The 24,406-nt window shown below is 37.7% G+C and overlaps 1 protein-coding gene across 3 annotated transcripts; it reads left to right on the top strand.

The window, feature by feature from the left end:
- Positions 1 to 336: 336 nt before the first annotated feature.
- On the top strand, positions 337 to 24,400 carry LOC127413422 (ubiquitin-conjugating enzyme E2 D2-like). Of its 3 annotated transcripts, none has more exons than XM_051650568.1 (8): positions 3,884 to 3,961; positions 17,614 to 17,712; positions 18,168 to 18,231; positions 18,324 to 18,355; positions 18,462 to 18,539; positions 18,761 to 18,866; positions 19,012 to 19,105; positions 23,523 to 24,400. In XM_051650568.1, the coding sequence occupies exons 1-8, from the start codon at positions 3,899 to 3,901 to the stop codon at positions 23,566 to 23,568; spliced, it is 582 nt and encodes a 193-aa protein (XP_051506528.1). In that variant the 5' UTR covers positions 3,884 to 3,898; the 3' UTR covers positions 23,569 to 24,400. The 3 variants fall into 3 exon arrangements, with proteins under 3 accessions (XP_051506530.1, XP_051506528.1, XP_051506529.1); XM_051650569.1 differs by lacking the exon at positions 3,884 to 3,961 and adding an exon at positions 4,359 to 4,364; XM_051650570.1 differs by lacking the exons at positions 3,884 to 3,961; positions 17,614 to 17,712 and adding an exon at positions 337 to 687.
- Positions 24,401 to 24,406: the final 6 nt, after the last annotated feature.

Below are 24,406 nucleotides of genomic sequence, written 5' to 3'. Positions count from 1 at the left end.
AATTATTGAGTTGACTGTCTCCATTTTTATTACTCTATATGTACATCAGGAAATATGTGTTTTTCTTTTATCTATTTATTACATTTTTGGTTTCCTTTTACAATCTGAAAATATATTTGCCTTGAGAAGTTTTTGAGAAACAGCCTCTAAAAAGACAGAAGGAGAAATAGAAAAATACCAACCCTAGCATGAATACACATATTATGTAGGACTGTTTCATAACCTCTTTTCCTCTGTTAGTCACTACTTCCAGCATATTACACACAGCATTTCAGTAAACTGATGTTGTGTGTAGCCGTCAGGAGGACAGACAGAGTAAGAAAGGGGACATTTTGGAGAGAGAGAGAGAGAGACAGAGAGAGAGAGAGAGAGAGAGAGAGAGAGAGAGAGAGAGAGAGAGAGACATACCTATACAAGTGTTCAGTGTTGAAACACAGGCCTGCCCGTTCATACCCAATAACTATCACTTACGTCAGGATATATAATCGGTCGGGTACCAGGGAAGCCGTTAGTCCATTTTAAAGGCTCATTTTGTCCGTTTCCGGTTCGGTGTCGTGGTTTCTGTTGGATCTGTAGTGTCTGGCTAGCGAGCACACAGCTAACCGCAGCTAGCCGGATAAATCTCCTCTTTCCTCGGCCTCCAGAGCCCTTTACACTCACAGAATGGCATTAAAACGAATTCACAAGGTAAAATATTTCATTTCATGTCAATACTCTTAAATGGAGGTCCCAAATCCTTTGGGGGTTTCGCTTGATATAAATGAAAGCTAGCTGGGTTAACATGTTAGCAAAAGCTATGAGGATATCAGGATTGATTAAGAGTCTAGGTTGTTTTTTATTATTATTACTATTATTTTAACAATATTTTTTTATTGTAATGTTGCTTATTGTTTTTTTTTTTTTTTTTTTTTTTTTTTTTTTTTAACAGGCCTCTGTCAATATTGTTTATCTATCTATCTATCTGTCTATCTAGTATCTGTCTATCTATCTATCTTGTATCTGTCTGTCTATCTTGTATCTGTCTGTCTATCTATCTAAATATCTATCTAGTATCTGTCTATCTATCTAAATATCTATCTAGTATCTGTCTATCTATCTATCTATATCTATCTAAATATCTGTCTGTCTATCTGTCTATCTATCTAGTGTCTGTCTGTCTATCTATCTGTTTATCTATCTAGTATCTGTCTGTCTATCTATCTATCTATCTAGTATCTGTCTATCTAAATTTCTATCTAGTATCTGTCTGTCTATCTATCTAGTGTCTGTCTATCTATCTATCTATCTATCTATCTATCTAGTGTCTGTCTGTCTATATCTATCTAGTATCTGTCTGTCTATCTAGTATCTGTCTGTCTGTCTGTCTGTCTATCTAGTATCTGTCTATCTATATCTATCTAAATATCTGTCTGTCTATCTGTCTATCTATCTAGTATCTGTCTGTCTATCTATCTAGTATCTGTCTGTCTATGTTTCTATCTAGTATCTGTCTATCTAAATTTCTATCTAGTATCTGTCTGTCTGTCTATCTATCTAGTGTCTGTCTGTCTATCTATCTATCTATCTATCTATCTAGTGTCTGTCTGTCTGTCTGTCTGTCTATCTATCTATCTAGTATCTGTCTGTCTATCTAGTATCTGTCTGTCTGTCTAGTATCTGTCTGTCTGTCTGTCTATCTAGTATCTGTCTGTCTGTCTGTCTATCTAGTATCTGTCTGTCTGTCTATCTAGTATCTGTCTATCTATCTAAATATCTATCTAGTATCTGTCTATCTATCTATCTATATCTATCTAAATATCTGTCTGTCTATCTGTCTATCTATCTAGTGTCTGTCTGTCTATCTATCTGTCTATCTATCTAGTATCTGTCTGTCTATCTATCTATCTATCTAGTATCTGTCTATCTAAATTTCTATCTAGTATCTGTCTGTCTATCTATCTAGTGTCTGTCTATCTATCTATCTATCTATCTATCTATCTAGTGTCTGTCTGTCTATATCTATCTAGTATCTGTCTGTCTATCTAGTATCTGTCTGTCTGTCTGTCTATCTAGTATCTGTCTATCTATATCTATCTAAATATCTGTCTGTCTGTCTGTCTATCTATCTAGTATCTGTCTGTCTATCTTTCTATCTAGTATCTGTCTATCTACATTTCTATCTAGTATCTGTCTGTCTGTCTATCTATCTAGTGTCTGTCTGTCTGTCTATCTATCTATCTATCTAGTGTCTGTCTGTCTGTCTGTCTATCTATCTATCTAGTATCTGTCTGTCTATCTAGTATCTGTCTGTCTGTCTGTCTATCTAGTATCTGTCTGTCTGTCTATCTAGTATCTGTCTGTCTGTCTATCTAGTATCTGTCTGTCTATCTAGGATCTGTCTGTCTGTCTGTCTATCTAGTATCTGTCTGTCTGTCTATCTAGTATCTGTCTGTCTGTCTATCTAGTATCTGTCTGTCTATCTAGTATCTGTCTGTCTGTCTGTCTATCTATCTAGTATCTTGACTGTCTATCTATCTAGTATCTGTCTCTAAATTTCTATCTAGTGTCTGTCTGTCTGTCTATCTATCTATCTATCTAGTGTCTGTCTATCTATCTATCTATCTATCTAGTGTCTGTCTGTCTATCTATCTAGTGTCTGTCTGTCTATCTATCTAGTGTCTGTCTGCCTGTCTATCTATCTATCTAGTGTCTGTCTATCTATCTATCTAGTATCTGTCTGTCTATCTACCTAGTATCTGTCTGTCTGTCTAGTATCTGTCTGTCTAGTGTCTGTCTGTCTGTCTATATAGTATCTGTCTGTCTAGTGTCTGTCTGTCTGTCTATCTAGTGTCTGTATTTATCTAGTATCTGTCTGTCTATCTATCTATCTAGTATCTGTCTGTCTATTTATCTAGTATCTGTCTGTCTCTATCTATCTATCTATCTATCTAGTATCTGTCTGTCTGTCTATCTATCTATCTATCTATCTATCTAGTATCTGTCTGTCATTATCTAGTATCTGTCTGTCTATGTATCTAGTATCTGTCTGTCTATCTATCTATCTATCTATCTATCTGTCTAGTATCTGTCTGTCTATTTATCTAGTATCTGTCTATCTATCTATCTATCTATCTAGTGTCTGTCTGCCTATTTATCTAGTATATGTCTGTCTCTATCTGTCTATCTATCTATCTAGTATCTGTCTGTCTGTCTGTCTCTGTCTGTCTAGTATCTTGACTGTCTGTCTATCTATCTAGTATCTGTCTCTAAATTTCTATCTAGTGTCTGTCTGTCTGTCTATCTATCTATCTATCTAGTGTCTGTCTATCTATCTATCTATCTAGTGTCTGTCTGTCTATCTATCTAGTGTCTGTCTGCCTGTCTATCTATCTATCTAGTATCTGTCTGTCTATTTAGTATCTGTCTATCTACCTAGTATCTGTCTGTCTGTCTAGTATCTGTCTGTCTAGTGTCTGTCTGTCTGTCTATATAGTATCTGTCTGTCAAGTGTCTGTCTGTCTAGTGTCTGTCTGTCTGTCTATCTAGTGTCTGTCTGTCTGTCTATCTAGTGTCTGTATTTATCTAGTATCTGTCTATCTATCCATCTAGTATCTGTCTGTCATTATCTAATATCTGTCTGTCTATCTATCTATCTATCTATCTATCTGTCTAGTATCTGTCTGTCTATTTATCTAGTATCTGTCTATCTATCTATCTATCTAGTATCTGTCTGTCTGTCTGTCTCTGTCTGTCTATCGATCTAGTATCTGTCTGCCTATCTATCTAGTATCTGTCTGTCTATCTATCTATCTATCTATCTAGTGTCTGTCTGCCTATCTATCTAGTATCTGTCTGTCTGTCTGTGTCTGTCTGTCTATCTATCTAGTATCTGTCTGTCTATCTGTAAATGAAAAGGTGAATGTGGAGGATTTTATGTGATTGTGATTCTTCTGTGAGTCAGATATTAAGGCAGAGCTTCATTGTGAGTGAGACTTCTCATACCGTAACTCACTGTGTTGATTCAGATAAATAATATTTATGAATCATCTCCACAGCTACAGACATGTCTGGAACAGTCTTTGCTTATAAGAGTAAATCCTATTGGCAGATAATGTTGACATTATCTCTTATGGATCACAATGTATCTTTTTTTTTTTTTTTCTTCTTGATCTTAATTTTTTTAAACAAAACAAAAGAACTTGCATCATTGATGGAAGTTCTTCCTGGAAAGCTATTATGAGTACTCGATACTTTAGTTAGAGATATCTGGCTTGTACCAATGTGAAGTAGCCTAATGTTGCACAATACTTGTTGATCTTTGCGACAGGAGGATTTTTGCTGAGTTTGATTGCTTCTTTGAATTAGACTGACACAGCAGATTGATTGTGAGTTAACATGTGAAAATGTCAATCATACCATGGAAAAATTGCAATTTTAATCTAATTTCAATTCATCTTGCAGTCTTGATGGGTATTATAATGTAATAAAATATATCTCAGAGGTCAAAGTCTGCAGATTTCAAAGCGTTTTGATGGTATCCCCTCATGATGTAAGTGCTGCTTTCACAACTGTCACATCCGTAATGCTGATTTTTCCTCATTTATGTTAAAACGACAATTAATAAAAATAAGATATTACATGTTCTTAAAAGCGCCAAATCTTCTACATTCTGTGGCTATAATTATTTCTGGATTGTGCATTTCAATTCACAGAGTTTTTACAAAGTGGCTGGTCTCCCAAAACTTTTTTGTCACATCCAAAAGCAAGCTCATTTCCCGATCTAAACTGGAAAAAATAAAACTGGTCCAGACTGAACATTTTCTGATGTCTGGACTCTGTTTGCAGGGGTCTATGATTATACATAAAAATAGTTTGATGAACTAGTAAAGAGTGTGTATATGTATGTATGTATGTGTGTGTGTGTGTGTGTGTATATATATATATATATATATATATATATATATATATATATATATATATATATATATATATATATATAGTTAAAGTTCACATTTCCACTGCAAATGTCACATCCATAATGCTGGAATTGCCCTAATACTACTTAGTTTGTACCAATTGTCTGTGGCTTGTTACATCAGTGTCGAGCAGTTTTGAGGGTCATGGGTTCTTTAATAGGAAAATGTCAAGTATGGCAGCAACTGAAAGTTGAGCTGAGATTTTCAGGGCAGCACATGCCAGGTGGGCACAAAGACTTCTGGTTGAAAATGCCAGCTACATATCTCTCAAGTGATGGTAGGGGTGGTATATTCCCCACACCCTCATCTGAAGTATGCAGGCGAAAAGATAGCTGTTACTGTTAGTGCTGATGTTTACACTGGCCTATATTGGTGTCGTACATTAAGTCTTGTAAAGGCTTTCTCCACCCACATCGTCCACGCTGCTTTAATTAAGGATGATGGAGAAAGAAATTATCACTCACCTCACTTCCCGAACCACTCATAACTTGGATATTTTGTTGATCTGGCATTACCCTGCCAAAAATAATTAAATTAGCTGAAACATTGTTTACAAACTAAATTAAAGCTGAAGTATGTCACTTCTGCGACACTAGCACCACCGAACGGAATTGCACAAATAAACAATATTTTCAAAACAGCTTTCCGAATACACCCTCATCTGCTGTTGTTCAAACAGTCAGATAGTCCTGCCCCCAACTCATGCCATTGGTTGAGAAACATAGTTGGGGCGGGTCTAAACGGGTCGCTCAAGAAACACAGGAATTTTATAGTGCCACAGAGACAGTGTTTACAGTTTTTGAGAAAATTAACCTATGCATGGCTTACTTATAGTCGTCTCTGCATATTAAGCTTGGATAGATGAAAGTATTTTAACTTTAAAAAGTTACATACTTAAAATTGAAATATGATCTTGATGTCTTATCTGTGCCATCATGAGTTTGTTGTTCTCATTAGTGAACTTGTGACACTGGTTAGCTCCTTAATTTGACTGGTTTGTTTCCTTATTAGTTTTAGATATAGTATCAGAGATAGAGCTAAGTGAATCTCAGAATTGCCTTAGAGATTTGATTTGTATTATAATTATTAAGCTGACATACTAATACATATAATTTATAACTTAAACTTGAATTCTCACAGTTAAGACTCTTCACCCTCATGCAGCTAAATTTATGCCATTTTAATTGTGTGGGTGTCACAAGCACTTTCGACATATCATGTGCTAAATATGAATTGTAGATGTCTATAATTAAATTTTACTTGTAAAATGCAAATTCTTGGTATCAGCAATGGAAGTACTGCTTGTGAAAATGCTTATTTTTAATTAGTAATTATGTTTGAACTAGTAAGTAAAAATTTTAATTCTTGATATCAAAAATTACATAATTATTCGCAGAACACCCATTCTTCTCTGAAAATGGATTTCAGTTATCATTAAATTAAAGAGTAATTAAAGATATCTTAAAAGATAGGGATGCACTGATGTGTAATTTCTGTGCTGATACCAATAATTCACAGCTCATTGTGGCCAATATATAAAAATATAATATATATATATATATATACACACACTACCATTCAAAAGTTTAGGGTCACTTACTCATTCTTTATTTTATTTTTATTTTTTTCACATTTTAGAATAATAGTAAAGTCATCACAACTATGGAATAATAGAAATGGAAATATGGGAATTATGTTGTGACTAAAAAAATCCAAAATAAATCAAAGCTGTTATATTTGAGCATCTTCAAAGTAGTCACCCTTTGCCTAGATTTTGCAGAAATGTACTCTTGATATTTTCTCAACCAACTTCTTGAGGTATCACCCTGGGATGCATTTTAAACAGTATTGAAGGAGTTCCCATCTATGCTGGGCATTTAATTTAATTTTTAATCCTTTAACCTGGAACCAATATAGCTAATTGATTAAAAGCTTCTCATTTGAAAAATGTCATTTAAAAGTTTGGAATTTGGACATGCTGCTATTTAAGGCACGGTGGATGTAACTTGAACCATAAATGTGCCTATATTACAGATGAATGCTGATTTGAATGACAAATAAATTACAATACACTAGGGCTGGGTGGTAAAAAATATTTTGGTGATAATTGCCAGTTTACATCGTCAAACCACCTGCTGAGGGTCGGAGAATTTTTTTTTTTTGCTTTATTGATTTTGCTTTAAAAATTGTATTCATTTATTGAAACACGAAAAAATTAAAATACATTTCTAAATTCAAATTGCACTTTAAACTAAATGAAAAAAGCATTAAAAGCATTACTATGCATGAAGAATTGTGTGTCAAGGTCAGAACTATTTTGAAAATGCACAAAAATTGTGTGATGGAAACCCAGCTACTGTCGCTTTCAACAGCCAGAGTCCCTGCCTGAAGGAATGAAGCCGCAGACAGCCAGAGATTCTCAACTGCAAGCAAATAAATCGTAACAAATTATCTGCGAAAATATCGACTTAATTCTATTATCGGCTCGATAATATTATTTAGATTTTTCTGGTTATTGGCCAATAATATATCGACCACCAATATACACTATATTGCCAAAAGTATTCGCTCATCTGCCTTTAGACGCGTATGAACTTAAGTGACATCCCATTCTTAATCCATAGGGTTTAATATGATGTCGGCCCACCCTTTGCAGCTATAACAGCTTCAACTCTTCTGGGAAGGCTTTCCACAAGGTTTATGAGTGTGTTTATGGGAATTGTTGACCATTCTTCCAGAAGCGCATTTGTGAGGTCAGACACTGATGTTGGACAAGAAGGCCTGGCTCGCAGTCTTCGCTCTAATTCATCCCAAAGGTGCTCTGTCGGGTTGAGGTCAGGACTCTGTGCAGGCCAGTCAAGTTCTTCCACACCAAACTTGCTCATCCGTGTCTTTATGGTCCTTGCTTTGTGCACTGGTGCGCAGTCATGTTGGAACAGGAAGGGGCCATCCCCAAACTGTTCCCACAAAGTTGGGAGCATGGAATTGTCCAAAGTCTCTTGGTATGCTGAAGCATTCAGAGTTCCTTTCACTGGAACTAAGGGGCCAAGCCCAGCTCCTGAAAAACAACCCCACACCATAATCCCTCCTCCACCAAACTTCACAGTTGGCACAATGCAGTCAGACAAGTACCGTTCTCCTGGCAACCGCCAAACCCAGACTCGTCCATCAGATTGCCAGATGGAGAAGCGTGATTCGTCACTCCAGAGAACGCGTCTCCACTGCTCTAGAGTCCAGTGGCGGCATGCTTTACACCACTGCATCCGACGCTTTGCATTGCACTTGGTGATGTATGGCTTGGATGCAGCTGCTTGGCCATGGAAACCCATTCCATGAAGCTCTCTACGCACTGTTCTTGAGCTAATCAGAAGGCCACATGAAGTTTGGAGGTCTGTAGCGATTGACTCTGCAGAAAGTTGGCGACCTCTGCGCACTATGCGCCTCAGCATCCGCTGACCCTGCTCTGTCATTTTACGTGGCCTACCACTTCGTGGCTGAGTTGCTGTCATTCCCAATCGCTTCCACTTTGTTATAATACCACTGACAGTTGACTGTGGAATATTTAGTAGCGAGGAAATTTCACGACTGGACTTGTTGCACAGGTGGCATCCTATCACAGTACCACGCTGGAATTCACTGAGCTCCTGAGAGCGGCCCATTCTTTCACAAATGTTTGTAGAAGCAGTCTGCATGCCTAGGTGCTTCATTTTATACACCTGTGGCCATGGAAGTGATTGGAACACCTGAATTCAATTATTTGGATGGGTGAGCGAATACTTTTGGCAATATAGTGTATCTTGCATCCCTAGTAAAAGACTTTCTTACTGGTTACAATAAAATAGGTATCTGAGATTAACATTGCAACTCGTGAAAACTAAATGACAAATATAAAAAATTCGCAAGTTCATTAGTTATAATTCAATTATTTATCAGAATTGGACATTTGCTGTAGTAACAATGTAATTATATTGATATGAAAAATTATTGTATTTACTAGTTTACTAGTACATTGTTGAAATGTGAATTTGGAATTTCAACTAGGAAGAACTTTATTATATAGATCTGTAATTGCATTTTATTGTGATAAATTTTTTTTATTGATTTCATACAGTAAACAAAGAAAAGCAAAACATATATATACACAGAATCAACATTTAACCCCCACTATTACCCCTCCCAATCCCCATCCCCACCCTGACTCTCAACAAACAATCTGTGGTCACACAAATATAATAATCACAAACATTTATAACTATACCTCTCTCTCCACTGCCCCTCCCTGAAAGCCCTCTAAGAACAGCAAATAGTTGCCCCATTTCCCAACAAACGAATCCAAGTTCTCCAGTCTTCTAGATGACACTTCCTCGGAAGCAGCTACCCTCCCCATCTCCGTGCACCACTCCTGAAATGGGGGCGCTCCAGCCGACTTCCATCCCCTTAAAACAATTTGTCTGGCGATCATAACACTGGTTAGGACCCAATTTTATATGTGTTTATTCCCTATTGATGACCGCCCCATCGCCTAAAATGCAAAGTCTGGGGCAAAATAAAATTTGAGTGCCCAATACGTTACACATAAAACTCTGAACATTCAATCAAAATTCTTGGATCTTAACACACCACCAAAAAACATGGGTTGTGTCTCCATCTTCTGATTGGCATCGCCAGCAGGTGGGTGTGTCTGTAATAGTATACAGACACAAATAGGGGGTCCAATAGAATCTCGAATTGCATAAGGTGAACCCTTGCATCTCTAGATGCAGACATGACGTTTTTTTAGAATCCTAGCCCATACTCCCTCCTCCAATATCAAGTTTAAATCTTTCTTCCATAATCTCTTGATAGAAGTTAAAGCTCCATTCCCCAGACTCTGAATTAGCACGGAGTAATACACTGATGCCTCATGACCTTTTCCAAAAGCAGTAATCACTACTCCCATAATATCTGCCACTTTAGGGGGGTGTATGCTACTCCCAAAAATAGTACAGAGCAGGTGGTGCAGCTGTAAATACCTAAAGAACTAAGATCTGGGAATCCAAAAAAATGTTGAACCAAATTTTCAAAGTATCTCAACACTCCACTCTCATATAGGTCAACGAGTGTATTAACCTCCCTCACAATCCACTCTGACCAGCAGAAAGGGAACTTATTAATACATAATTTTTGGTTCAGCCATATTCTCAAGGCAACATTTAAATAAATGTCCGAATTAAACACTCTGGACACTTTTGTCCATACTGAGTGCAAATGCGAGATAAGTGGGTGTAACTTAACTTCTCTGATTAGTTTGATAGAAAGGCTTTGCAATGGCAAAATAGGGGCAAGAACTTCCTGTTCAATACAAAACCAGGTCTCTCAGGTGGAAGCGACCAATGAGCCAAATGTCTGAGACCGAATGCATAATAATAAAACAAAATCTTGGGTAGGCCTAGCCCACCTTTGTCTGTCGGCCTGTGCAACTTACAGAAGTGTAATCTGGGACATTTACCATTCCAAATGAAGGACTTCGCTCTGCTATCAAATTGCTTGAAATAAGAGAGGGGGACATCTACCTATAGCAGAATTTAGGAATACAGTTCATTTTAATAACATTAACCTTCCCAATCATAGATAAATGTAATGAAGCCCACCTGCCCACATCGCTCGAAAACCTTTTTATTAAAAAGTCAAAATTAACTCACACAAATTTGCTGGGAATAAAATACCCAAATACTTAATGCCCTGTTTGGGCCACTGGAAGGCGCCTGGCTGAAAAGCCGTTACCGGGCAGTACGCTGTCAGAGTCAAAGCTTCGAATTTAGACCAATTTACTCTGTATCCCAAGAACTTAGAAAAGGAATGAATAATTCTATGGAGGCAAGGCATAGATCTAGTAGGGTCGGAGACGAATAACAAAATATCATCTGCGTAAAGCAAAAGCTTATGCGCCACACCTCCCGCCACTAATCCTGGAAAATCATCCTCCTTTCTTATCGTGGCTGCTAATGGTTCCAGGGCAAGACAAAACAATAATGGGGAAAGAGGGCAACCCTGCCGGGTTTTAAAATGTAAATTTTTTTTGACAATGTTTTAACGTCTTTCTGGATCAGGGAAATTGGACGGTAACTCTTACACTCACTTGGATCTTTGTCCTTTTTAAGAATCAGACTGATCCGGGCTTGCGTTATGGTTGGCGGAAGCCTTCCATTCTTTAATTATTCCGTATAAACTTCTAGCAAAATTGGAGCCAATTCTGTAGCATAAGATCTAAAAAACTCAGCAGCAAAGCCATCTGGCCCCGGGGCGTCGCCTGTAGGCAAGGCCTTAATTACCTCCCCAAGCTCCTCCAAGGTTATCTCAGAATCAAGAGAATTTGTTTGCTCAGCCGTCAGTTTAGGAAGTTCTAATGGTTCCACAAAGTTTCTAATATCCTCATCAGTAGACGAAGATGTGGAACTATAGAGATCAAGATAGAATTCTTTAAAAGCATTGTTAATATCAATAGCTGAGGTAAATATTTCACCACCAGCAGATTTCACTGAGGGAATGGTAGAAAAAGACTCTCTCCTTGTCCCCCGACTCAAAGTATGACTGTCTTCCCCTGAATAGCCTAAACTCCACCTTCCGCGACAAAATAGTATTATATCTGTATTTCGGTTGGGTCAATTCACTAAGGCCATCAGACGACATTCGGCGCTTCAGCTCTGCCTCGGCACAATATTCACTTCTAACTCCACGAGTTCTCGTGCTTTGGATTTTTTGGTGAATAAGGCATACTGTATGATCCGGCCCATAAGAAACTAAGCCATTAAGTGCCTCCCAAGCCACGCCCACAGAGGATGCTGAGGACCAGTTGGTCTCCATATAAACATTGATTTCAGCCTTTAACATTTGTTGGAATTCAGGATTTTGCAAAAGGGATACATTAAAGCGGCAACTGTATGATTTCCTTTTCTCCATACGTGGCAACACCTCTAAACTCACCAGGGCGTGATCTGAGACTAAAATGTTTCCAATTGAGCAATCACCAACAGATGAAATGAGGGACTTGGAAGAAAAAAAAAAAAATAAAACTATTTTAGAATAAATCTTATGGACTGATAAAAAAAATAAAATAAAAAAATGTATAGTCCCTACCAGATGGGTTCAAAAGTCTCCAAATATCTGTAAGACCAAGATTTTTACATATCCTGTGAAGCATCAGTTTTGCTCTAGGGGCCTTGCACACTTTTGCTTCACTATGATCAAGGACTGAGTCTATCAAAAGATTAAAGTCTCCTTCCAATATTATATCATGAGGAGTGCCAGCAGGTTGCAACATCCCTTCAAGATCTATAAAAAGCCCTGATCATCAACGTAAGGTGCGTAAATATTAGCCAAAATAAGACTTTGCCCCTGAATTTCTGCTGAAACAATAATGACTCTTCCTAATTTATCTTTAATCTGTTTGAGACATTTGAATTGTAGATGCTTACTTAACAGTGTAATGACTCCCCTGCTATTGCTCTTGCCAGCACTAAAAAAACATGTCCGCCCCATATCTTCCCAAATTTTTCAGCTTCCTGCAGGGAAAGATGTGTTTCTTGAAGAAACACTATATCATATTTCTTACGCTTATGAGAAATAACCTTCCTTCTATTTATGGGGTGTCCCAAACCATTCACATCCCACGTGGTAAGAGACAATACACTCATATTAACATTTGACATTTTGACACATTAGAAAAAATAGATTGTGTGTCAAAAACAAAATTATAAAGACCACATTCCAACATTAGTGCAACAATCAAACCCCAAACTTCCCCTAGAACCAAACACATTAAACCCAGCACGACAGTGCCAACTGGCGTCCATCCTTCTAAACTCAAACAGTCCATGTACGCCTACGAGAGCCCCCGTGACAACTTTGCAGTCGGATTGCTCTAGTCCGGTGTTCCTATACAAATTTTGTGAGACAGAATTACACAACAAAAGATAATCTATAAAACAAACTCCAGCCAATAGGTGGAATAAACACAAAGAACGTGTAAATTCATCCACATAACTGTCCCGAAGGTGTAATCCTCCACAAAACAAACTCCAGCCTCTAGGCGGAACCAGCACCAAAAAAACAAAAAAAATGGCGCTCGGATTCCTCGGACAGTCAAAGGAATGTTCAGTGAGCTAGCCCATTCGGCTGCTACATAAGGGCAACAAATGACCTAATCACTCCAATGTCTTGCAAGAAATACTCCACAAAACAAACTCCAGCCAATAGGCGGCATAAACAAAATGAACGTGCAGATTCATCCACAACACTGTCCCGAAGGAGTGTTACTCCACAAAACAGACTCCAGCCGTTAGGTGGAACCAGCACAAAAAGAAACAAAAATGGTGCTCGGTTTCCTTGAACAGTCAAGTGAATGTTCAGTGAGTCGGTCCACTCGGCTGCAACATGAGTACCACAAAATAACTTACTCCATTGACTTAATGAAGGACATTGCTTGCTGGGGACATGTGAATGTTTTACGGCCATCCTTAGCATCTATTCTCAATTTGGCCGGGAACATCAGTGCAAAAGCGACCTTCCGTTGATGTAAGAGTTTCTCGCATTCCTTTAATCGATCACGTTTCTCTCTAGTCGAATTCACATAGTCTGGGAACAAGAAAATGCTGAGGTTCTTCATCGGATGAAGGTCTTTATCGGATGATCTCAGAAATTTGGCCAGAATTGATCAGGGCCTGTCTCCCTCAGCGGATCGCCGAGCCGGAACCCTGTGAGCTCGCTCGATTTCCAACTTGTGGCCTGTTATGTCAAGCAGATTCAGAAAGAGCCTGTCCAGGAATTTCACCATATCCTGACCGTCTTCGGCCTTAGGAATTCCGATGATTCGGACGATATTCCGCCTGCTAAGGTTCTCCATGTCCTCCTGCTTCTCCCAGTCACGCTCCAAATCCACCTTGGTCGCTAGCGGATTAACAGATAATTCCTTCTCCGATGACTCCAGATAATCAATCTATTTCTCGACATCCCCCACTCTTGTAACCACCTCAGTGAATTTCGTCTCCCATGGCAGTGATCGATCTACATATTACAGCAAGATCCTCCAAGTCAGCAATGACCTTCGTCAACATTGCCGACATGTTCAACATTTCTTGCAGAATTTCCCTCATTTCTCTAACCAAATTGACTCCCGGGCTCGGGGCCTGCTCAGGGGTGTCAGCTTGAGCACGTAAGTGTGTTTTAATGTCTCCAGAGCCCAAGAATTTTGAGTTCTTTGACACATTGTCCTCCTAGAACAGTTATGGAACATATTGAATCTCACTGGTTTATGTCATTAATAGTGTTAAAACTAGCAAAGTGCGCAGAGCTCGCCATTCACACGTCTGAACCTCGCATGGCGTCACATGACTCCCTGTAATTGCATTTTAAACAAAGGACAAATTGTACAATTATACTAGTGAAAATGCAGTTACAGATATCAAAAATTAGGACTTGTTGACATTCCATTTTGTATGTAAAGAATGGGAATTTCTGAGTACGTCATTTTACGCTTTTTTTATTTCAAGAATTAAAGTTTTACTTGTGCAAACATAATTACTACAGTACTGAGCAAAAGTTTTAGGCACTTGTGAAAAACTTTCAAAGTGAGGATTTCTTAAATAATGACAGATAGTTTTCATCAATCAATTAACATCATACAAAGTCCAGTAAACAGAAAAAGAGCTAAATCAATATTTGGTGTGAACACTTTTGCCTTCAAAACAGCACCAATTCTTCTAGGTACACTTTCTTGGTTAATGGCAGATAGGATTTTCCAAGCTTCTTGGAGAATTCGCCACATTTCTTTTATTTATTTAGGCTGTCTCAATTACTTCTGTCTTTTCATGTAATCCCAGACTGACCCGATGTTCAGGGCCATGTCATCTGTTGCAGGGCTCCCTGTTCTTCTGTTCTATTCTATTTGCAGAAGGAATGTTTGGGAGTCTAAAATGTATATTTCCTATTGACACGCTAAAGTTGCAGATATAAATAACCATCTTAAGACAAATATTTTTGTGAAACATCTTATGTGCCTAAGACTTTTGCACAGTACTATATATTAAAAATTTGCATTTTCACAAGTAGTAATTCCATTGCTGTTATATCTATAATTTATATCCTTGATATGATTTAATGTTGAAAGAGCTTTGTGCGAGAGCTAAGATCATTCAGATTCCCATAGAACAAAACTGAAACTGATATCTTATCAGTTTTATTCTTCAAACACAAAGCTCCCAAAGGTTATGGTTTTACCTTTTTAGCCACAATCACTTCTCATGTCTTTGGTTTGTTTAAATCTCACAGGACTATATATGCACTTGTCAACCTCTTGTAGGTTCAGAGAGGAGCAACATGTCACAAAAATTGTCAGCTAAACAGTCTTTCTGGTGTTTGTTTTGACGTTTTAACCATAGACGCCCTCATCATCAAAGAAACCTCTGACCTCCACTTCCTGTCTACGCTCATGCTCACACGCACAGACATGCACTGCCAGAGGGTTGCCAGCACTTCATATACGTGAATTCTCAGAAACCTGTACTATTTTCTGAGAAGGGGTTTATATAGGCCTAGTGACAGTGTACCACTATTTTCCAGTTTAGAAAGAGAACAATCAAGAGCGATAGTTACTGCCTAATTGTCTTAATGTCAGGGTGTGACAGAAATCAGCAGATGGATTTATTATGCCAGTGTCCTTTGTTATTACTTTAACCAGTGCAAGTGGACACGTAAACACTTTGGTTGCTGATATAGGGGTCAAGCGTTGCACACCAGTTCCTCTTTCTTATAATAATATATCAACACAGTGAACAGTGACACCGGCTTACCTGCTAACAACTGAGGCAATTTAAATGCTAGACAAAAATAGAGGTTGCGAGCTAATAGATTTCATGTTCAAAGCACATATCAGCTTGTGCCATGTAGTGTTTCACAACTGAAACTAAAAACATTTCACGCAAAAGTGCAAAAAACGCTTTTTACTGCTAAAAGTAAAAAGAAGTTCTTGCGTGGAGAAGCAAGCCACTGTCAACGAGCTTTTCTCACAGTAGCTCTTATGAATGCGTAACAAACATCATGATGACTTTTAATTTTTCACTGAAAAATGATTTTCAGTTCGGGTTGTTTCCCACTGAAACCTATAATATGATTTTAGATAACTTGAAATATGACGCACAAGAAGCATGGACTACTTTCCTAAAACGTGGGTGCTTTTTAAGCTTTGAAGGGTGTCATGATCAACTGCCATTGTATTGAATAGATGGACTGAGATATTCTTTACTATTTTTAATTTAGTAAGAATGAAAGTCATACAGGTTTGAAACTAAATGAGGGTGATTACTTTATTAATTTTTGGATGAACTATTCCTTTAAAAAGGATGCATATTTTTCTCTTACTTGTAGTGATAAACCAATATGTTGTCCATGTTGATTAATCAGCTGATATTTATCCATTTTGAGATTATTGGCATCTGTGGCTGTAACCATGCCCTCTTGCCCGATTAACAGAAGTGTTCTCATGTGGCAGTTCAAAATCTACCAACAGCCTTGTGAAAGGATGATAAACATTTTCTGTTTAATGATTTCAAATTCAGCAGTGGATTTTGATTAAAAATTGAGTAAAATAATTGTTTCAGCAATGTAGTTTAAGTTTGCACATTTATTTAGTAGTCTTTAAATTGTATTATTGATGCACTTTAATAGGAACACTATGGTCCTAATAAATTTCTCAACATGGTCTTCTAATGTTGTAGCTCATCTGCCTCAAGTTTGACGTGCATTCTGAGATGCTATTCTCTCTGAACCTGAAACTTGACCTCTCATCAACAATGCGTTTCCATCCACAGAACTGCTGCTAACCTGGATGTTTTTTTGTTTTTGGCACCATTCTGGCAGTGGTTCCCAACCCTGTTCCTAGAGGCCCCTCAACATTGCACATTTTGTATATTTCCCTTATCTGACACACCCAATTCCGGTCGTGGAGTCTCTACTAACGAGCTAATGAGTTGAGTCGGGTGTGTTTGATTAGGGAGATATCCAAAATGTGTAGTGTTGGGGGGCCTCCAGGAACAGGGTTGGGAATCACTACTCTAGAGACTGTCCAGGAGATCAGCAGTTACAGAAATACTCAAACCAGCCCATCAGGCACCAACAATCACGCCACTGTTGAAATCACTGAGATCAAATTTTTTCCCCCATTCTGATGGTTGATGTGAACATCAACTGAAGCTCCTGACCCGTAATTACTTATCCTGATATGCAAATTGCAACACTTTTTGAAAAACAGTTTGACATGATCCTTAGATTGTTTACTGAACTTGCTGGTGTGACTTTCACGTGACTGATGAAACCAAAGAACATTTTGTTCAGTCTAGCTCTAATACTTTTTCTTCTTATAGTTGCATTACATGACAAAGACAGTCTTGTCATTTCCTGCTAGTGTATTTTCTTAGTTGTGAAAGCTGTCAGTTTCTTCATCAGTGAGAATGAGAGTCAGTGACTGTTCAGAAGTGAAATTAAGGATGATCTGTCCTCTGTTTCTCTCTAATCCTTACGACACATGAGTGTCTGATCTCATTGTTCTCCAGAATCCATAGTTTGGGTCTCAGAGACCGAAGAGCTGTCTAGTTGTGACAGTTCTTGACTTGTGTTGTCCATCTAGAGGAGGAATTCGCCAGTCCGAAATCTGGATCAAAATGAAAAGCCTCATCAAATCATGATCAAAGAGGATGTGTTCATTTTAGCCCCATTCATTTCCATTGTAAGTGCCTCACTGTAACCTAGAGTTTTTTTTTTTTTTTTAAAGAAAAGGGAAAAGTCCAAATACATTTTTGTGGTAATCAACATTATGCCACAAAAGCTGTCTATTGAGCTTAACTTGTATTGCAACATTCCTTAAACAACCAGAACGTGTAAAATATTTCATTTGAAATGTATGCTTGTGCTATCTATCTGTATAATAAATGGCACTTGGTTTGATGTGTTGTTATTTAATGCAGTGACATTCATGCATTAAGTGTGGCTTAAGTGTTTTGATTAACTGGTGAACATTTTTAGTGGTTTTTGTGGTAATGCAAAGGCATTTAAATGAAATGAGTAAAGGTAATGGATGGAAGGGGAAAGGTGTAATGGATTGCTAAGGGGAAACCACTGCTCTGAATCTGAACTGTCCTTAAATGGCAGGTACTGATACATTATATCTCTCTGTTTGTATAGGAGCTGACTGATCTGGGCAGAGACCCCCCAGCACAGTGCTCAGCAGGGCCAGTTGGAGATGACTGTGAGTTATTTCACTCTTCATTTTCACTACCCATCTTTTCAACACATCACTATGTTCACCATAATGAGACGTTTCTTGCTCTTTATTCGCAGTGTTTCATTGGCAAGCAACAATTATGGGACCTGTAAGTGGATATACGCACCGCATTTTTATATGCATGAACACAGACTTCATTGTTTTCGAGTTAACGGCATTATCTGATCTCTGTGGATTGGTCTTTTTCCTTACAGAATGACAGTCCATATCAAGGGGGTGTGTTTTTCTTGACCATTCATTTTCCTACAGACTACCCTTTCAAACCACCTAAGGCAAGAGTCATTCATAATTTAAAAGCAACGTACAGGTTTATTCTTCTGTAGTGACTGTCACAGTTTAAAGACCACATTGTGTCATGGCAATTTGCTTTGCTAGCATTTGACCTAGGTTTTGCACATAGAACTAGATCTAGATTTTAGATCTACGCTAAAATATTAGGTGGATTTGAAATGTGTGTGTGTTCTGATCGGCTGTCTCGCCCTCTCTCTCACAGGTTGCATTCACCACAAGAATTTATCACCCAAATATTAACAGTAACGGCAGCATCTGTTTGGATATTCTAAGGTCGCAGTGGTCCCCTGCTTTAACTATCTCTAAAGGTAAGCTGACAAAAATGTGTTAAAACAAAACATTGACCTTTTTCTCGTAAGTGTTTCTTCTTAGAATTTTAGGTTTTTTACTATATACAGTCTTGTTATTTATACCATGTGCTAACCTATATCCTTTCTCTTCTTTACAATGCAGTTCTATTGTCCATCTGCTCACTGTTATGTGATCCAAACCCAGATGATCCATTAGTGCCAGAGATAGCACGTATCTATAAAACAGACAATGAAAAGTAAGTATATTTGTATGTGTTTAAATCTTTATAACTCAAATAAAAAAAAAAATTTTCCCTTAAAAGCTAATTGAGCACAACAATCTGGTTCCACAAATAAAAATCCCATTCATGTTTTCAATTGGGGAATTGATTTTAATGAAAAAGGCCTGATATACTTCCAGAGAAGTTCTTTGTTCTTCGTTCAGGGGTAAAAAGAAGTTCTAAACAGCTGAGCAACGGTGTACTGTTTGTGAAAAATTCAGACATCCGCCACAACGCTGTGGGAGGCGTTTAGAGGAGCATTTAAATATGAGGACGCTCTTTTACTAATGTGACATTAATATGTGTTATCAATGAATTCACATGAGGTCAGTAAAAGAAGTTGTTTTAACCACTCAATAATGATTTAAAGTAATACATATGGAGTAGAACATTTTTAATTTGTCTTGTTTACATTTTGAATTCATGACATGGCCATAATATGCGCCGGTTACACTCTGTTATTATCATTTATGATGACACTGATACTATTGCAAAGATGAGTGTATAAAAGTGTTAATGTGCAGAATAAAGACAAAAGAATGATGGTAAGTGAGGCATAGCTTACTTTGGGAATTTAAAAACGATTGGGTGTATTATTGTTACGATTTGTTACAAAAGAAAGAAATTATATTTAGCAGTAACCCATATCTGTCTCTGCCTGATTCATTCCATCACGCAAGTTATTGGTAACTGAACCTGTTTCTTTCATTTTATTTTCTTAATTTAGTTAACCTTATCACTTATATGTTACATGCTCTTATACCCCTAAACATCTAAAGGGAGACGTAATGTGTTAATGGCTTTCGCTGCAGATGGCACATGAGTGAATGGGCACCTGAGAGTATTTGAGTAGATTTGATTCCTTTTGTACACTAATTGAACAAAACAATAGCATGACATGTTCTTTGAAAATGTCTATAAATGGTATAAATGTCTCTACACAATCGATCATACAGATGTAGGTAAATTTACACCAGCTCGCTAATAACGCTGCACGCTCATGTTGACTGATCTTGACTGACTGAACAATGTAAACAAAATTAGTTGTCGGCTTCAAAGTAGGTGGAGCTCCAGGTCACACTTATGGATGATGTGGACCAATGGCAGTAAGGTGTTGAGCAGCCGGTAAGAAGTTTTCCTAAAAATTCGCCCAGGCGAGCTGTTACGAACCACCGAAATGAATGCAAAAACACTTTCTTTTTTGCCAGATTTGTTCTAAATGATGTCACACTCATTTATTTTCACATGACTTGCATTAGCGCTGCCAAATACATTGAAGTCTGTGGAGTGACACGTCAACGCAACCTCGGCTCCGACTTTACACCAAAGTGTTTTTCACACATGTTTTTGCCTCGCAAACGATGACTTACAACGATGTTTAACAATGAGTACAAAGCAACAGAAATATTTGAAAACCAACAATCATATCACCCTGTAGCTCAAGACCGGTTGCTCACTGAAGCTAAGCAGGGTTGAGCCTGGTCAGGACCTGGATGGGAGACCTCCTGTGGAAAAGTATGGTTGCTGCTGGAAGAGATATTAGGGGACCAGCAGGGGGGGCTCACCTGGTGGTCTGTGTGGGTCCCAATGCCCCATGTATAGTGGCGGGGACACTATACTGTAAAAAGGCACCGTCCTTCGGATGAGACCTTAAACTGAGGTCCTGACTCTCTGTGGTCATTAAAAATCCCAGGGCACCTCTCTTAAAGAGTAGGGGTGTAACCCCAGGGTCCTGACCAAATTCCCTCCATTGACCCTTCTCAATCATGGCCTCCTAATAATCCCCATCCATTAATTGGCTGTATCACTCTCTCCTCTCCACCAATAGCTGGTGTGTGGTGAGTGTACTGGCACACTATGGCTGCTGTTGCATCATCCAGGTAGATGCTGCACACCTGTTCACTGTGTAAAGTGCTTTGAGTGTAGTGTCAGAAAAGTGCTATATAAATGTAATGTTCATTCAAAAGATCGTCTAAATTTATGAAGAGCTATTGAATGTCTCATAATTTCTTTTAAGTATTACTTTATCGTTTCCAAGTATTCTGAGAACCCAGTTATTGAACTAGAGTAATTACATTCACAAAGAAAACGCTAAGAGCTTAACATAAACAAGTCCACTTATTACTTTCCGCAATCAAAGCAATTGGCAGTTTTTTTATTTATTTTTTTATTTTTATTTTTTTTTCTCTCTCTTCCAAATATGTTTTAATTTTTATTGTGCACATCTCCTGCTTTCTTGCATGTAAAATCGCCCCTCCGTGACACTTTCCGCAACGTTTGTCATGTGGAGAGCAAAGCGGCGCTTCACCGCCCTGATGCAAGTCATGTGAAAGGTGCTTTACAATGATGAAATGACATCATTGAAACTTATGATTATTATTTTTAGGCTATTATTGTTGTCTTTTCTGATAAAAGTCATGCTCAGCAGTTTAAATATTGAAGGAAAATGATAGACCTGCTTTGTTCTTATAATTCTTAAGCATTCCACTTAAGTTAGTAGATTTGTAGACATGAAAATTTTGATAAAGGAGAAGGATGTTATTGAAACTCACTATTATTAGACTGTTATTGCTGTATTTTTGGATGAAATGTCAGGCTCAGCAGTTCACAAACTGAAAGAAAATTATAAATGTAATGTCAGCAAACCTTGAAACCCTAAAGTAACTGTAAAAATGATGATTTAAACCACTTTACAGCTCAAATAATACGAGTTTTAACAAGAATGAATGTAAGTGCTTTTATAAAATTATATAAGCTTCATATTTCTGCCTTTAAACCCTCCAAAAATTGGCCCCATTCACTTCCATTTTAAGTGCCTCACTGTAAACTCGATTTTTTTTTTCCCTTTTTTCTTTTTTAAGAAAAGGAAGGATGTTGAAATTAGTTTTTGTGGTAATCAACATTATTCCACAAATGCTGTCAATTGAGCTTAACTTATTGAACCCGGAATATTCTTTTAAACACTATAAAGTCTCTTGGTAGATTTCGGTCGTGAACGACTCAAAATGATTCAATGGCTCACAGAGATGCTCATTTGTGGCTACCTAGTGGCATCTCCAGAAGTGGTCACTGAACTAATCAGTTTATGAAACTGAACAATTTTGTGAAACAGAAGCAAGCCACACTAAAATACCTGTTATTTTTGCTTCTAATTCTGCTCAACTGTGCCGTTAATTTGCTAAACTTGAATCATGTAAATCGATGGAATTGGTGCTTTTAGCTTATTCTTTTTAAAAAATATCCCCAGAAAACATGTTCGTGGACCAGTGATTGTCTCACCTTTTTTGCCCCATCATGAGTTTGCATCCCTGTGTATATATCTGAATATTTTGCAATTAACTTCAAATATATTGATTATATACTTGTAATCAAAACCATAAATAAAGATTATATATTTTTCCATCATTTTTATTTCAAATGTCATTCACAATGCTACGTGGGATTGTAGTTCATGCCCCTGTGAAAGAAGGACGTAAAGTACACGGTCTGGGATCTGACTTTTTGTCCGATTTTCAAATACTTTTTTGCTTCAAAGTTTGTAATGTTGTGATTCACCTCAGATCTGGTTGGTCTGGTTCATTGCTTAGAATTCTTATGAAGGATTTTATAATGAAATCCCTATGGGAAAAATACTTCCGAACCTATGACGTCTGAAAAAGTGGGCGAACACGGTTGTGCTCCATTCTAATAAAAATATGTTTGCACAAAACTGTCATAATTATTGTTCTGGGAGAAGTTTACATGGTATGATTGTTAGTTAGCTTGGTGTCTTCTCTCAGGTATAATAAACTAGCCAGAGAATGGACAGAGAAATATGCCATGTTATAGAGGTTAAGGTGAGCTAGGCATCATGGAAAAGTGTATAACCAAAAAGGGAGCATGTTTTTGTTTGATGTTGAAAAAGACTTACTAGCTGTGATAAAGAATGACCAGTGTACCCAATCAGCAGCAAACCAGCAGATTACATGGCCCAAAAAGACAACCTGACAAATGTTTCCTATTTTAAAATGAAGCACAATTCTTACAAATACAATCCAGCTGTGATCTAGTGTTTTGAAACATGATTAGTGTCATTTAAACTGTCTAACCTTGCATACAACAATTCGTTCTAATCTGTAAAGGTTTGAGAAGTCAAAAGGTTTGATGTAGTAAACAGTTCAGATGGCTTACACTCACATTAAAGTAAACAGCAAAGGTAATGTTTGAACTGTAGTGAGTGTTGGAGAGGATGCCACTGTGTTTGACCTTGAGCTGTTTCTGCACGCTGTGTGTTTGCGTTGGCTTGAGGCGAGTTGGCAGACAATCCTTTTACACAGCACGTGTGATGATGTCTCTGCAATAGAATTTGCGCCAGTGCCACACTTCAATTTCTCTCTTTCTTTCTCTCACACAGGTACAACAGAATAGCTCGGGAATGGACTCAAAAGTATGCCATGTGATACCAGAGGAAAATCAGACCAGTCTGCAGTATAGCTGGAAAAAAAAAACCATTAAAACGTTTTGGTTTTTTGTCCCTTTACCCTAACTGAATTGACAATTCCCCATGTGTTCAGACCATATCGGTTCTGCTTGGTTATTTTGCCCCCTTTCAATATTCACTCACATGCTGTAAAAAAAGACCACAGTGCAAAGATCCACAACTTTTTTCAGAAAAAAAGCTCATGTCAAAGAAGCATGTTTTAACTACGAGCTCAGACATTTTTTTATTGTTAAAAAAAAAAAAACTAAGGTGAAACCATCGGCCAATTTTAACTCACACCACTGGCTAGAGGTGCTATTTAAGGTGCATATAATGGCTCTGCAGGTGCCAGCTTACCTCAAAGTCTGTTGCTGGGTTGGCCTTCATGTTTTTTATATGCTTTTACAATAGTAATGAAAACTATGGTCTGTGAAATATATTCTTGCTTATAACTGACTGTTTCTTACTGAATCAGTCACGTCATTGTATCAGCAATTACGAAAATATAGATTTTGCATGTTAATGGAACAATTAAAGTAATTGGTCTGTGGTCTGCCGAAAATGAATATCTGCAGATGATGTTAAGCGAATACACGTCCACTTTTAGAGTCTGACAACTTATTTTGTTACTCCTATTCTCTCCTCCTTTTGATGTTTTTAGAAAGGTGAGCTATTAGTTCGTCTATCCTCCTAAACACTGTTCTCTCATTGCACTGAACATATGTGATTGAAAGCTCTTGGTGGATGACCGATCAACTAATAGCTCTACTAGCTGTTGATTTTGTTTGCTCAATAAAGTTGCTAAACTATCATTTGGT

This window comes from Myxocyprinus asiaticus, chromosome 22, assembly GCF_019703515.2.
Source record: "Myxocyprinus asiaticus isolate MX2 ecotype Aquarium Trade chromosome 22, UBuf_Myxa_2, whole genome shotgun sequence".
Taxonomy (NCBI): Eukaryota; Metazoa; Chordata; class Actinopteri; order Cypriniformes; family Catostomidae; genus Myxocyprinus; species Myxocyprinus asiaticus.
The sequence above is the reverse complement of the archived record's forward strand: the minus strand, read 5'-3'. Positions and strand labels throughout refer to the sequence as shown.